The 14,701-nt window shown below is 36.8% G+C and overlaps 2 protein-coding genes across 2 annotated transcripts; one reads left to right on the top strand and one right to left on the bottom strand.

Moving 5' to 3' along the window:
* Window positions 1-2,782: 2,782 nt before the first annotated feature.
* On the top strand, window positions 2,783-6,541 carry LOC109238351 (phosphatidylinositol N-acetylglucosaminyltransferase subunit P). Its single transcript, XM_019404787.1, has 5 exons — window positions 2,783-3,055; window positions 3,961-4,213; window positions 4,648-4,720; window positions 5,263-5,381; window positions 5,553-6,541. Exons 2-5 carry the CDS (start codon window positions 4,009-4,011, stop codon window positions 5,672-5,674), a joined length of 519 nt encoding a protein of 172 aa, XP_019260332.1. The 5' UTR covers window positions 2,783-3,055; window positions 3,961-4,008; the 3' UTR covers window positions 5,675-6,541.
* Window positions 6,542-7,065: 524 nt separating this feature from the next.
* Window positions 7,066-12,823, bottom strand: LOC109238350 (dynamin-related protein 1E). Its single transcript, XM_019404786.1, has 15 exons — window positions 12,445-12,823; window positions 11,841-11,904; window positions 11,616-11,723; window positions 11,069-11,170; window positions 10,679-10,729; window positions 10,532-10,593; window positions 10,362-10,452; window positions 10,173-10,237; window positions 9,798-9,992; window positions 9,596-9,715; window positions 9,441-9,511; window positions 8,517-8,742; window positions 8,371-8,421; window positions 7,885-8,262; window positions 7,066-7,436 (listed from the first exon to the last, which is right to left on the bottom strand). Exons 1-15 carry the CDS (start codon window positions 12,574-12,576, stop codon window positions 7,308-7,310), a joined length of 1,845 nt encoding a protein of 614 aa, XP_019260331.1. The 5' UTR covers window positions 12,577-12,823; the 3' UTR covers window positions 7,066-7,307.
* Window positions 12,824-14,701: the final 1,878 nt, after the last annotated feature.

The following is a 14,701-nucleotide window of genomic DNA, read 5'->3' as shown; positions in this document are numbered from 1 at the left end:
TTATATAGGTCGGGCTACACGCCGCAGCAGACCTTTTAGGCTATATTATTATGGGATCGGGCTGCACGTTGAAGCAAGCCAGATTGGCTTTATATTAGCGCTTGGGCAGGATCCGCCCGTCCGGAGTCTGACATACCAGCAGTGAGCGCATGTACTGTACAGTGCTTAGTGACTGAGTGTGATGAGCGAGAATTGAGACAATCAGATTGAGTACTCTGAGAGTGTGAGTACGTGCATTGTGATGCATCACATATGACATGCACATTTGACAGGTAGATATAGAGATGTGACATTCCTCATATCAGTCATACTTGGTATATTTTATCTGCACTGAGCTTAACTGTTAAACCTGATAGCATATCTACATTCCTATAGAGTGTACCAACAGATTATTAGTTCCTTTTAAATATTATTATCATATTTCCTGTCCTAACTATATTGTTAAAGATTTGTATTTGGACTGTATTGGTTGAGCTCGTCACTGCTTTCAACCCAAGGTTAGTCTTGTTACTTATTGAGTACATTGGGTCGGTTGTACTCATACTACACTCTGCACTTCGTGTGTTGATCCAGGTATTTTTTAGCACGGCGGTTGCTAGATTTGGAGCTTTATCTATCCGAGACTTTTGAGGTAGCTGCCTTGGCGTCCGCAAACCTTGATTCTCCTTCTTTTTAGTTATTTGTAATGTTCCATCTTTCTAGACAATGTTCAGCAGTCAGACTATGTTGTTAGTTAAATGCTCATGTCTCAGTGACACCAAGATTTTGGGGGATATTCTATTGAGTCATGGTATCTTTCTTTTCAGTATTTATGAGATTCTACTCTTGAGCTTATTTTACGATGTTTCTAAATTTAAAGATACGTGGTTTATTGCGATTGTCGGATTTCCTAGTATTGCGATAGGCGTCATCACGACATGTGAGATTTGGGTCATGACAATTGAAGATGTTGTAAAAATTTTACAAAAATTTTATGTAGCTACACTTGAGTTTTTTGGAGCTTATTATCCTACTTTTGCAAATGGTTTAGTACATATAACTGAAATTTCTCTTTTACTCCATAACAAAAAGAAAAAAGGATATAGTTCTGTTGTTGAATCTATGCTAGATAAATTTAAGAAATATTTCTATCCTATTCCCCCTATTTACCTAATTGGTGCTATTTTAAACCCTTCTTTCAAAATGGCCACTTGTCGCTAATTAATTACTGTTTTATATATTTAAATGGATATTGGACCAACTGAAAGCCCTAATGTTGAAACTTGTATTTCTGATCTACACAAACATTTACAAATTTTATATAATTATTATGCTAACATTGTTGATGCTTCTTCTGCTGTAGACAAATATTCCTTCAAGTTCAGTTTCTACATCTGCATCCGGTGCTTTGGAGGATAATGATGGCATTGAAGATTATTTAATTTGGTCTACATTAGGAGAGCATCAACAAACCAATAGCAGGAATATTGATGAACTCCAATACTTGCAAAAGTCACCAGAGCCCCACACAAAGGAATTTCTACCGATGAGTTAGTGGAGGAGCAACTCAAATTAATTTTCTGTTCTTTCGGCCATGGCTCGAGATGTGCTAAATGTGCCGATTTCAACAGTTGCATCAGAGAGCGCATCTAGCCAAGCAAGGCAGCAGCTAGGAGATACCCGTCATTCATTCGGTAGCAACGCTTTGGAAGTTCTACTGTGCTTCAGAGATTGGATAAGATCAGAATGGCGAAATCAAGGGCGTGAAGAGGTAGATGAAACGGAGGACCAAGAAATTGGAGATATAATGGCTTATGGTTCCGATTCAAGCAATGCCGGAAACTAAAAAACTCATGCTGACATGAATGAACCTACCAAAATGATGTAAAGCATGTGATGTACTCTTTCTTATTTTTTATAATTGTTGTAAACTTTTAATTTGCAAGTTCCAAAATAAAAAATCAAAATAGAACTTGCAAATTAATTTTAAGTATTATTTATTATTCAATGAAAAAATGAAACGAAAGCCTTCGGAGTTTGATCCTAACATATTGGTCTATTAAATAATTTTTTGTAGGCACTTAGTTTCAATTTTAAAATTTTAAAATTCGAATTTCAAATTTAAAAGTTTAAAGCTTAAAAGTTTAATTTTATGCCTTAAAATACTTATTTCCTTAATTAAAAATTTACAAACACTTAAGTATCAATTACATTGAATAAGGAAAACCTAATACACTAGAAAAAATAACTCGGCCTGGTCCGGACCCGATAAGCCCGAACCCGAACATGCCCAATTTAACCTGGAAATTCCCAGCCCGCTATCAGCCCGGTAAGCCATCCCACTACTCAGCCCGCCCTATTAACCGGATGGGCTATCTTTTTTCATGTCCAGCTGGTCCGGTTAACACCTTTACTCTAAATACAATCACTAATAAATATTAGTACTATTTTTTATAATTAAAATTATTTATGAACATCATATAAATAAGAAGGGAATGGAAGAGGAATTACACTTATAAATTTTTCTCTATAAAAGATTGTTAACTTCAGGGGCGGAGCTAGCCCTTTGAATTCGGGTTCGGTTGTCCAAATTATGCATTTATTTTAAAAAATCATTGAATTACGTATAAATTGTTAATTTAGAACTCAATTACTTAAAAAAATTAGAATGTTAAACACATAAGTTTCAAATTCTGGCTTTGGCTCTGGTTAATTGGCTCTGGTTAACTTATATGCCCACTTAGTCATTATAAAACTACAAGAAGGTATACGATCTTTTATTTAGATTTTTTGGCCTTATTATTTTTTGCGCAGTATTTTTCCTGATACATTTGACTTCAAAAGAATTTCCTATGCACGTTCTTTTATAAACAAATTTATTTTTGTTATTATAAAAATTTGTTGTGTTGAGAAATTAATCAGGAAAAAAACAAAATGGTTCCAATTGTTTTAACAGAATGAATGGAGATAAAAGAGAGATTTACATGCCGGAGAAGTCACAACTCAAAACTTCCTTTATCCTTTTCAATTGCAGAGCTGAGATGTCTCCAAATTGGGTAGCAGCTGAAGGAACTCGGTGAGCAGTTTTTCTCTTGTGGATTTAATTCAGACATATGTCTATATAATTGCATTTTAGGGGTACTATTATAATTTTTGGAATTGCGTTTATCGAATCTGAAATGAAACTCAAATATTATGTTTGTTACGTTCTTGTTGTGAGTCCCATTTTATATCTAAGATTTAGAAATATATATTAAAAAAGAGTTGGGGTACTTCTGAATTTGGAATTAGGACTTGAAAAATGCCCCAATTTGCTCGACACTGAGAAAGGACTTCCTCAGGTATTTGATTTTCTGCATTCTCAAATTGTTTTCATTTTCTTTCAGAGTACATACTAGAAAATTAGCTGAGCAAAGCTAATTTTGGGATAGAGACGTTTTATTGTTGTTGTCTTTTCACTGCATTTCACAAGCACCTAATTGATTGGAGTTTACAGCAGACTAAATTTTTCCAGGAATTAGCCACGTCCTATTTTTCTATTTTTCTTTTGTACTTTGAACAGTTAATAGTGAAAACTGACAACAAATTTGTTCTTTTAGTTATTCAATCATGAAATGATTCGTTTGGCCATCGATTTCAAATCAACTTGAAATAAGGAATTTTTTGAAGTTGAAAAAACTTGTTTGAGGAGTATTTCGAGTGAAATAATGGTTTCACTCACGATACTTCAACTCTTTTTCCGAGTGAAATTCATGTCACACCTGTTTGGGACATCTTTTCTTCCCCTTTCAGACGGGGCTGAAATATAAGGACGAAAACGCCTGCTAGTCTCCTTTAGTTCCATAATTTCTATGCAACTAATGATCCTCATGGTTGTTATGCTTTTGCTTGCTGGGTGTTTTGTGGAAATTGTTAATGCTGCTTGCAGATTTTTTAGTACTAATATCTATGCTCTGGGTGTTTTGGGAATCTTTGGGGCAGTTTTAATTCTTATTCAGAGTGACGCTTTGGCCCTTGTGTGATCTTGGGATGCCGGAAGATAAAGGTTGGGAAGATCCTCGTTCCGTTAATAGTCCTAGGAGGATCTTAAGTTTCTCCAAAAATAGGACGACCACTGTATTCTTTCCAGATTCAGATGACAGAGGTTCAGGATTTGGTGTTTCTGGAGATCAAGGACCCAAGACTACTGAAGTTTATGGATTTGTTGGCTCCATTACTACTGTTGTTGCTACAGGTCTATTCTTTTAGTTTGTTACTTGGAATATATCCATTTATTTGAATATTTGCTTTTGCCTTTGATTTCATGGTCTGGCAATACAGTTGAATCTTTAGTGGTGTAATGTTATCGTTATGCATTCATCTTCGTTACATGTGAGCCTTCCCTTTTGGTTCCACTGCTTTGCCTTTGTGGCAACTATCTGGATAAAGGGTCGAATTGCCAACTCATTTTTCTTGGAAATCAATGTTAGACTGGATATATTACTCTGCTAACGTTGAAAACAGTTGATATTTCTACAATCTGTTGTCTGTCGTAAAGCATTGAGCTCTCATCTTTTGTATGTATGTCTGCACTCTGCTTTGCTTTAACCTAATTCCACTTGTATTCCAACAGTCATTTGATTTCACACATAGGGAAGTCTGATCTGTCTCTATTATTTTTGTGGACAGTTCTTTTCCTGGTGTGGGCATATCTTCCAGAAAATTGGTTGCATTCTTTGGGTATTGTTTACTATCCGAGCAGGTAAACAAAATGTAGTTCCACTTAACTAGGTTGTGCCTAGCTTCTTTGGTCTGTTTAACACCCGAGCCAGAAGCTGGCTAGTTTTATTCCAATTAACTAGGTTCTGCTTAGCTTCATGGCTGCAAATGGCTTTTGTTTCCAACAAGTGTTGAAAGATAGACTTCTGAAATGTTTTCGGCCTTTTTTGTCCAAGCAAACACAATTAGAGAAAAGTTTCTCGGTTTGTGCAAAAAAAGAAAAAACACCTATGAATCTTTAATGGCGTTCGGTTGAAAAAGAAATTCACCTATTTTTAAACAAATGAAAAACAAAATGCATGAAATTTTGATATATTAACTCCTTACCTGCATGCATTTCAGATATTGAGATATACTGCTCCCACATTTTACAAGTGTACAACTGCATGAAAGGGACTTAAAGCATTTGCAGAGTGTTTGAGAGGAAAATAATTTGCTTGGTGAAGACTTGAGAGCTTAGCTGGTTACCTACTAATTGTCACAAGATGTATGTGACTTCCTGTTAAATTGATGTTCATTTTTCAGGTACTGGGCATTAGCTGTGCCAGCTTATGCGATGACGACTATAGTACTAGCTGTAGGATTTTACATTGGGCTCAACTTCTTGGCTACCCCTCCTCCAACTTCTTTCAGCATGATATATGGTAATTGTAAGCTGCCTTTCTCGTTATGGCGGTGGAAAGGATCTTCTTTGAGTTTCTGTCTTGCACATGCGTAACACAATTTTAGCAGTCTGTTGAGAACATGTGATGTGTAGTTGCTTTACGCAATGGTGGGATCTAGCTAGTAATGTTTGCATTTGGTCTATTCTACAGATGAATTCACGAGAGAACCATTGAGCAATGGCCCTTCAATAGATGACGATGAGCAACCTATAGAGCCTATATCTGATATCCGGATTGATCAAATTAATAACCTCATGTTCAATCCAAAATGACAAAGGATTCTCGTGTGCAGTTATTTTACTTGGGTAGTTTATATTAGTTTCATTTCCTTCATGTATCAGTGAATCTCTTTGATTAACCCAATTCAGGTACTTAGATATTAAATGTAATTTGGATGTGGCATGTCACTAGCGGATATGGGTTTGATTCTGGTGAAGCTGTTACAGAATGCATCAACGACGCCTCTTCAGTGACAACCTGCTCGTTCAGGAATTTTTTTCTTAGCTTCAGCCCATGGCATTGATATTCATAGGGTAGTAATTATGTGACCGTTTGGGTGAAAAATGAAGGTTTGAAGTTAAACATGGTTTCCTTGTTATGTAGGAAGTTGAAGAGGATACTCATATTCGCTCCTGTCATGGCACTCTGATTGTAAGCCTTTCTGACATCCATGTATTGAGACTTAGAGGTACTCATTTGCTTTCCTCCGGATAATTCGTGATAGTAGATATACATGAAAGCAAGAGTAGATACTTCTTTTTCTCTCTGGATAAGGTGGACAGCAAGAGTAGGTACTACTAATAGATCAATTGACTAGCCCCCTCCCAACCCCCTGTGTCTTTTAGACAAAAGGTGCTGTGAGTTAGTTTCATGTGCCTATTGTTATCAGTGGCACGACTTCAGTCAAAAGATGGAAAATAGTCTTTAATTTGTATGCTGATTTGCGCATTCATTTGGTTCTCTTTTATGTATGCTCATCTCATTTGTAAGTTCCTGGACACTTGTCGGTTAAAGATCTCAAATTCCTGAGAGACTGGCACAGAGGTCAAATGAATTGAGTTCTCTTGCTTGAAAAATAGAATTCTTGTTCGGAGAATGATTTTTTGCTGATATTTTTACCCGTATTTGATATTGGATCATTCATAGCATTGGCATACCTTCACTATTGTTTGTGGATTGATTTGTTCAAAGCCAAACTCTGAAACAGGACACAGCCACGGCAAGGTTTGTTCTAAGCCAATGCTGACAAGCAGTCAGCAGGAAGTACAAACTACAAACACACCAAAAACATCCATTGTCAAAACGTTTTTGGAATGTAATGTATTAGCACAAGCAATATAATGGAAGAATGCTTGAATCTGAAAAAGAATCCTTCAAGTGATTGAGCCAACCAGTGACAGAAAAGCACCAGCTAAATTTTCGTTTTTTCCCCTCCTAAAGTGATCCTTCTCTTTACAATTTTACAATTAGTACACATATTTGTTCTCCATTTTTGCCCTTCAACTTTTATCCCATTCTTATTGTCTCAGTAAGTTGAACCGTGTAATTCTTAAAGGGACCAAACTCTCAATGGAGATCACTTCTCTTATGATTGCTTTGGTTTATGCCTATTTTTCTTTTCTTGCTCATTTTAGAAAGATATTTACAGTGTAAAAATCAAGTCTAGAGTCAGAAAATAGAGTCTCAGACTAAAATTCAAGTACAAAAATGAAGGAACAGCCTGAGCAGAATGGCAAATGAATATGTCGTATTACAAATATATAGTAACAATAAAGCAACAATCCAAGCCAAATAATGTGAAAAAATTCTACAACAATTAAAGAATTTTAGGCTGATCAAAGCAGCAACATTGATTCACCCAAGTCGTGAATTTGTGGTATCATTAGAAGGTCTCACACAATTATCTCATCGTACCCATGCTACAGAATCAATCTCATCTCTTGCTTTCTTGTATAGTTCGAGCCTCTTAGCACACTGCATTCTTCTCTCCATCAATGCAGGGTCTTCATCTAACAGTTCTGCAAGTGCCTTGCCCTGAGATAAATTTTCACAGAACTGTCAGCACTTGTATCTAGATACACTAAAGTCTATCTTATTGCAATGCTCATAGAATTTTGGTTAAGGAAAATGTTCCTCCGATTATCAATTCGCTCACTTGTTATTACACTAGCAAGAACCAGCGCCAACATGACAAGATTTCGATGATGCAGAGTCTTTCTTTGAAGAGTAACCAATATTTCCAAAACAACTTAAGAGATGTAAAACTCAAACCCTTAGCAGACTTGTACTCTTAAGCTATAATATTCAACAACACCTTAAAACTCAGTCATATGTGGTAGATTGTATGTCTAATCAAGATAACGGTAGTTTTCATGGGGGGAAAAAGAACTTGAATCAGATTTTTGAGTCCTTGATCTTGCAATGAACAAACGATTGTGTTAAAATTAAATAAACATGAATACAAGGGACACTGAGCAAGTACCTCTTTCTTCCCAATCTGAGTGTAGAAGTAATTTAACAAAGATTGTTTGGCCTCCTTAACTTGACAATAAACCACTGCTTTGGGGATTGTGTTCCTCAATGTATCCGACACCATATTCACATAAGATGATACATTTGAACCTATCCGCCGAAAGTGATATTCTCCGTAGCGGTCTACGGCAGCAGAAGCTTCTGGCTTTCCCCCTTTCTGGTTTTCCATCTCCTGAGGTAGTTTTCTGAAGAAATCCACTGTTAAGTAAGATGATTCCATGTCCACTAGTCTTACTACCGTCTTTTTACCTTCATCCCGAAATTTTTCTAAGGCTTCATTAGAAGCTGCAGCTATTGTAGATTGCAAACTGGGAAACCGCTTCAACTCCTGCTCCACCAATACACATTTAGAAATAATAGGAAAAGGGAGGAAGGGGTTGTGAGAGGGGAGGTAGAAAAAGTAGAATTCAATCCAGCTGCCTGGTCACCATATTACCTGACATTCCCCAATAGATTTCCTCACTAGTTCCTTCAACACAAAGTGAACCTGATATGTAGTTTCGAGGGTTAGTTGCATATAAACTTAACGTCGATAAAAAGCATTAACTACTTGGCCCTGATAAATTTTTAACAATTACTTACAGCATCAACAGAGGCTTCAGCTGGGCCTCTAAAATAATTTAAGGCCCCTTCGATTAGCCGTCTATAACCTTGTTCAGGTGCTATCAAGTGAGGCTGGTAACCATCTGCCTCTGAAACAACTTTCCTCACATTTTGCACAGAAAGATATCGGTCAAACGGGAGTTTTCTCAAAGCAGCAGGTAGTTGGTTGTCAAAAACTCCATAAATTCGATCACCACCAGGTCGACTGATTGACAAAAAGAGATTAATACATGTTAGATATGTTCAAACCAAGCAATAAACTGGAAGTTCATCGTGAATCAGTACAAGCAAGTTTATCCTTTACAGACAAGATAGACGAGTGTGACGTGTCTACTGGGATAAGTTGCCAATTTATTTAAGTTCCTTGTGTTTTAAGGGTACTATACTATAGATCCTTTTGATTTTTCAAGTTCTCATGAGTAAAATTTATTTAAATTCCTTGTGTTTTATTGGTAGTATGTCATATTTGTGGTCCTTTTTCATCCTTTGCCAAAACCCTCTTTCAACTCTAGTCCACCCCCCTCCCCCTCAAAAAAATGGTATATAAAGTCATGAATAAGTTTGACCAATGTCTACTGAAAACCTCACATAGAGTGAACACACGGTCAAAATGTGTCACCAATTTATATATTCCCCTTTGCTTTCTGGTTCTCCACTATGTTCCTTTTGATTTTTTTAAGCACTACACTAATGAAAGTTAGATTATGTGTTACATTAGGTGGTCTCCGAAAGTCCTCTTTACACTCTACTCATCCCCGTCCCAGGCCCCACCCCAAAAAAAGCAAAAGTCTCATCACAGATAACGAGAATTAAGCTGAAAACAATATGGGACTAGCACAGTCTTGGTCCAAATTTCCCTAATATTTGGAAATTTAAGGAAAAAAAAAAAAGTAATCCACTTACCCTCCATCTAGATGCTCCTTAAATATCTTATCAAAGGCACGGCAAAGTTCCAAAATGGTATACAGTTGAGCCTGAAATAGACCAGTTCAGTCACTGAGACTAGCAAAATCTCTTGATCAACAGTAGCAATGAGAGATATAGAAATCAGAGCTTACGCCTGAATCAACAGCAATAGGCCTTCCAAGGTGGTCCATTTCCGATTCAAGCTCATCTATGCTTTTATTGATAAGTGAGGTGATACTTGGTATTCTTGCCTTAATAAATTGTTCCAAGTGCTGAAATGGAAACAATCTGAATATGAACTCTGCTTAACTTATTTAGGAACTCCTCCTTACACGAAAATAACTAAATGTATACCTTTGACAGTAGTTTTGCAAGGTACTCTGAACCCATTTTACTAGCCAGATGCCCATAGTCCGGACTGGTAGCAAAATATTCTCGCTCCTTTCTTCTTGCATAGATCATGTCTACATTTTTGTTTATGTCCGCTTGTGAACGATTCACAATACCAACCCAGGGATGTTGCAAACGATAAGCTCTTCCTTCAAGAACCTTAAATTCGAGGAAAAAGAATCAACTACTCGTAGTGCTACCAAATTACAGTATACAAAGTGAAACAAAGACTCGGAGAGTGAGATTTGGATATGCTATCCAAGTCATGAAGCAATTAATATAGATGGATTAACCAAAATAAAAAATTTGCAGGTAATATAATAAATAAATAAAACTCACATCTAGAGCATTAGTGCCTTTGTCCATCAAATCTAACTTGGTCAACACTCCAAATGTCCTTTCACCTGCATGATAATGATAATGGCAAAGTCGAGCATTGTACATTTCCTAAAATATGGATACTCTTTGACAAGTACTCAAACTACTGGACTCAAGAGTCCCCGAAATGTTAATATCAAAAGATTATACCTGTGGGGTCCACTTCTCTTGCAAGTTTTATTGCGTCGGAGGTGGCAATATCCTGATTGGCAGGAGAAACTGCTAGAATAATGCAGTTGGGCTACATGAGAGGAAAGAGTTCAGATAAAGAGACGGATACAAACCGAGCACATGTCAAAGTAAAATTAGTTTCTTGTTACCTTTTCAACATACGTTCGAACCATATTTTCAATGTCTTCAACTATGGTCTCAGACTGCCCGTCTGCAGTAATGAATATTGTTGCATTGGAGACAGCTTTGATAGACTTAAAAAGAATGCAAATAATGAAAGGACGTATAGAACATACCAACAGCCACTTTTGTTAAACCAGGTAAATCAATCAGTGTTAAGTTGACCACTGCCAAGACAAAACACATAATATGGAGTTAGCACGATAAAGAGAGAATTCTATGCTCTTTAGAGCAGTCACCCACCAAAAGGAACAAGAGAAAAGACCACCCATTCTTGGTATTAGATGAGAACGTTAAGACGAAATACCAAAAGATCAAGTCCATCTTCGATTTTAATTTAGAAAAGCAGACATGTATGCGAAATAACCAACTTCAGAAACAAAAATTTTTGATACTTAACTGTGTTCAGAAACTATTAGAAAACATACTGCTGCATGTAGAAAGATCACTTGTTGGGACCATAAATGAATCATTAAGCACATGTAAAGAAATGGTGGACAGCATACCATTTGGAGAGTATATGCTCAGGTGGATAGGAACAGGAGAAATCTGCTTAGTTTTCCCTGTGATTCGATCAGTTTCATCCGAAATCTCCTTGCGGACAACAGCTGTTAGAAAAATCATAATGAACACACATATTTTGTCGAATCAGAATCTAATACTAATAGGTAAAACTGCTGATACACGTGCTCGAGGGCACACATACATGTCGCTTCACACGCACACACACATTAAGAGAAAGAGAAAGAAGAGCGAAAGAACGAACTAATATAACTAACATTTACTGGTCTGTCTCCATAAACACCAATTCTATTAAGTTGCTGAATATGGCTACTCTTCTACGTACAAGTGATCATGTCTCTCATTTACTTCACTTATAAGCAAAAGTGTCTCTTTGTTACTTCTGACATCATAGCTCTCATGACTTAGTAAAGAGTTAAGATAATTCAGAAATGGGTTTTGGGGGCTGTGGGGGGGGTGGGTGGGGGTGGGGGGGGGGGATTAAACTAATGGCCCAAAAGAAGAAGACACAACAGAGGTTATTCAATATACCGAAATCTGTGAACCGTCTTCTCGGCAGATGACCAAACTCTGCATATTCCTGCTGTCCGTCATCAGTCTTATGAAGCTGCAGCACCAACGGTCTCCTTGTAACAATCCCTGAATAGATACCACAGATGATTATGTAAAATAGAAGTGTACAAGGTCAGAGTGACATGACGAATGACAGATAAAAGTAAAACTATTATAAAGATAAACGTAATCAAAGCAACTCACCTGATCCACGAGGAAGAAAATCTCGGCCTACTATGCTTTCCAACACAGATGACTTTCCAGAACTCTAAGTTAATGCAAGCAAGCAACAAAAACAGTATTAGCCCTATAACCATGAATAACAAAGGTAAAATTCAAAATTCCACCTTTTTCACTACTTGAAATCAAATCAGCACAAAACCATATTCAAGAGTCTCATTTCCTCTGAATTCACAAAGAAATTAGCTTAAAAGAAAACATTACTCTCAACAACAATCGATAACAGAGGCAAAAATTACCAAAATTCCAACTTATCACTACTTAAAACCAAAATAAGCACAAACCCATATTCAAGAATCTCATTGCCTCCATATTCAGCAAAAAATAGCACACAAAAACGATTACTTTAAGAACAATCAACAGCAGAGGCAAATAAAAGAATAAATCAACATTCCACCTTTTTAAAACTTAAAATCAAAATCTAAACATAAACCCATATACAAGAGGCTCATTTCCACCTTAACCGACATGGATCTAGTAATTATCAATCTCCCTAAGTTAAATCCAAGTTCCAGTTTAACCCCATCTGGGAAAAATGAAGAAACCGAATAACGTAAATGGGACGTACCTGACCACCAACAACAGCAACTGAAGGAAGAGCATCCCATAGTGAAGAAAATGCATTATCTCCACCACCATAGTCACCTAGAGCTGTACATGCTCTCTGAATCCGATTCACCAATCCGATTAAACTTTCCATAGTTAAAAATCTTCCCTTTAATTTATTTCTCTCTCAACTAATAAAAAATTCTAAAACTCAGATCTATAATTAAGGAACCAAGATTTGGACTTGAAAGTGAAACTGTGTTGTTTCCTGTTTATTACAGAGAGAAAGGGGAAAGGAGAGAGAAAAGGGTCTTTGAAATTGGACTTGGTTTCAATTTTATTTCAAAGAAAATATAGGGGTTTGGGATATGTTGCGGTAGATGCGCATATGTTTGTCCCGTTGATCTATGTATGGCTATTAACTATAGCTAATAGGAGTTGTACCTTTCCTTTTTGACCTTTTTAATATAAGTACATATTTTTTGTTCTAACGTTCTGGAAATTTTGAATTTTGAAATTAGCTTGGTGTTGCAACATTGGACCTGCTTGTCGGTCAGCTTGCTGAAAGTGATGCCAAAAAAGGAGCCTTTGGGAAGTAAAGGACAATTGGTTTTGGTTGCACCATTTTTCACCAAAGGAAAATGTTAGTAAAACATTACATAAAGTAAAGGACTTCTCATATTGTCCTTTATAGATGTTTGTACATAATGTCCTTTATAGATTAAGAGTTCGTTTGATACATGGGATAAGGTGTGATAAAATGTAAGATTAAATTTATACAATGTTTGGTTGACCGTCAACTAAAAATGTACTTATAAACTTAGTCCTAGATTAAATTTTGAATATTCCATTTTATCTCACCTTATACCATCACATTTATAATTATATTATTCTAGGGTTTTAATTTTAGGACTATAATTTCGTGATAATTTTGTCCGCGTACCTAGTGACCCCTAAAAAAAATTAGTGATTCCATCATGTCTAGACTTTGATGAACCACTAAGAACACGTTTTCGAATAAGTTTGGGCGGATCCAATTAACACCCAATTAGAGTTACTTCTTTAACTTGAAAGGTACTTAAAACCCTTAAATCCTATGTTTTCAGGTATCTCAATCTTCCTGTATTAGCTAGACCCAAATAGGATAAAAGATCCTCAAGTATTGATTAAAAATAGTAAAATGCAAGGATGGGATGGGTATTCTGTGGTGCAGAATATTGTGGTCGGTCACTATTCCATATCTTATATTTTTGGTTATACATGATTCCAGAAGTATACAAACTTGTGAGTCAAATTCTTCTCGGACCTTGCCACTGCTCGAAGTTGTCAATTACATAACTCGAACTCGAGAAATTTGGTTGAAGGTGGAGGGATTCCAACCATCCCACAATATAATACCCTTTGGTGGTGATTCATTGAAAATTGCTCGTGACAATTACTAACACTAAAACAACAGCAGAGTGATCTCAACTTCAATAACAACAACAACAACAAATCCAATAGTTTTTTGCAATTAGGGTTTGGAAAGGGTAAGATGTACGCAACCTTATCCCTGTCCCTAGAAGGGTAGAGAGGTTGTTTCCAATAAACCCTCAGCTACAGAAAGACTGAAAAAAGAAAAGGTAATTGCAACAAGTAGGAATAACAACAATATGAAATAAGATCGAATCCAAGAATGCAATCAAACTCTAGGTAGTAATAGCCGTATATGGAGAAAATATATCATACTAACACTAATGCTAGCGAACTGAGTAAGATAAAGAGAAACTAATCTTTGACCTCCACACCCTCCTGTCTAGGACCATATCCTCAGCCAGCTCCAGCTGCACCATATCCCGCCTAATAACCTCTCCCCAAGACTTCTTAGGCCTACCTCTACCCCTACTGCTACCCACTGAGGTTAACCGCCCGTACCTTCTAACTGGGGCTTCTATACTTCTCCTCTTAACATGCCCAAACCATCTCAATCTCGCCTCATCTTATCCTCCACAGGGGCCACTCCCACCTTTTCCCGAATAACTTCATTCCTAATCTTATCCAACCGGGTATGCCCACACATCCTCATCTCAGCTACTTTTTAGCTTCTGGGTATGAGTGTTTTTGACCGGCTAACACTCTGCTCCATACAACATAGTCGGTCTCACTACAACCTTGTATAACTTACCTTTAAGTCTTAGCGGCACATTCTTATCACACAAGACACCGGAAGCAAGCCTCCACTTTATCCATCCTGCTCCAATACGATGTGTGACATCTTCATCAATCTCCCTGTTACCTTG

Source organism: Nicotiana attenuata, unplaced genomic scaffold (genome assembly GCF_001879085.1).
Source record: "Nicotiana attenuata strain UT unplaced genomic scaffold, NIATTr2, whole genome shotgun sequence".
NCBI classification, from domain to species: domain Eukaryota; kingdom Viridiplantae; phylum Streptophyta; class Magnoliopsida; order Solanales; family Solanaceae; genus Nicotiana; species Nicotiana attenuata.
The sequence above is the reverse complement of the archived record's forward strand: the minus strand, read 5'-3'. Positions and strand labels throughout refer to the sequence as shown.

Coding starts and splice junctions, on each gene's coding strand:
- LOC109238351 (XM_019404787.1), top strand. CDS start 4,009: ATGCCGGAAGATAAAGGTTGGGAAGATCCTCGTTCCGTTAATAGTCCT. Junction 4,721..5,262: donor ATTGTTTACTATCCGAGCAG/GTAAACAAAATG, acceptor TTCATTTTTCAG/GTACTGGGCATTAGCTGTGC. Junction 5,382..5,552: donor TTCTTTCAGCATGATATATG/GTAATTGTAAGC, acceptor TCTATTCTACAG/ATGAATTCACGAGAGAACCA.
- LOC109238350 (XM_019404786.1), bottom strand. CDS start 12,576: ATGGAAAGTTTAATCGGATTGGTGAATCGGATTCAGAGAGCATGTACA. Junction 9,993..10,172: donor AAGGCACTAATGCTCTAGAT/GTGAGTTTTATT, acceptor CTCGAATTTAAG/GTTCTTGAAGGAAGAGCTTA. Junction 8,263..8,370: donor AATCTATTGGGGAATGTCAG/GTAATATGGTGA, acceptor TTGGTGGAGCAG/GAGTTGAAGCGGTTTCCCAG.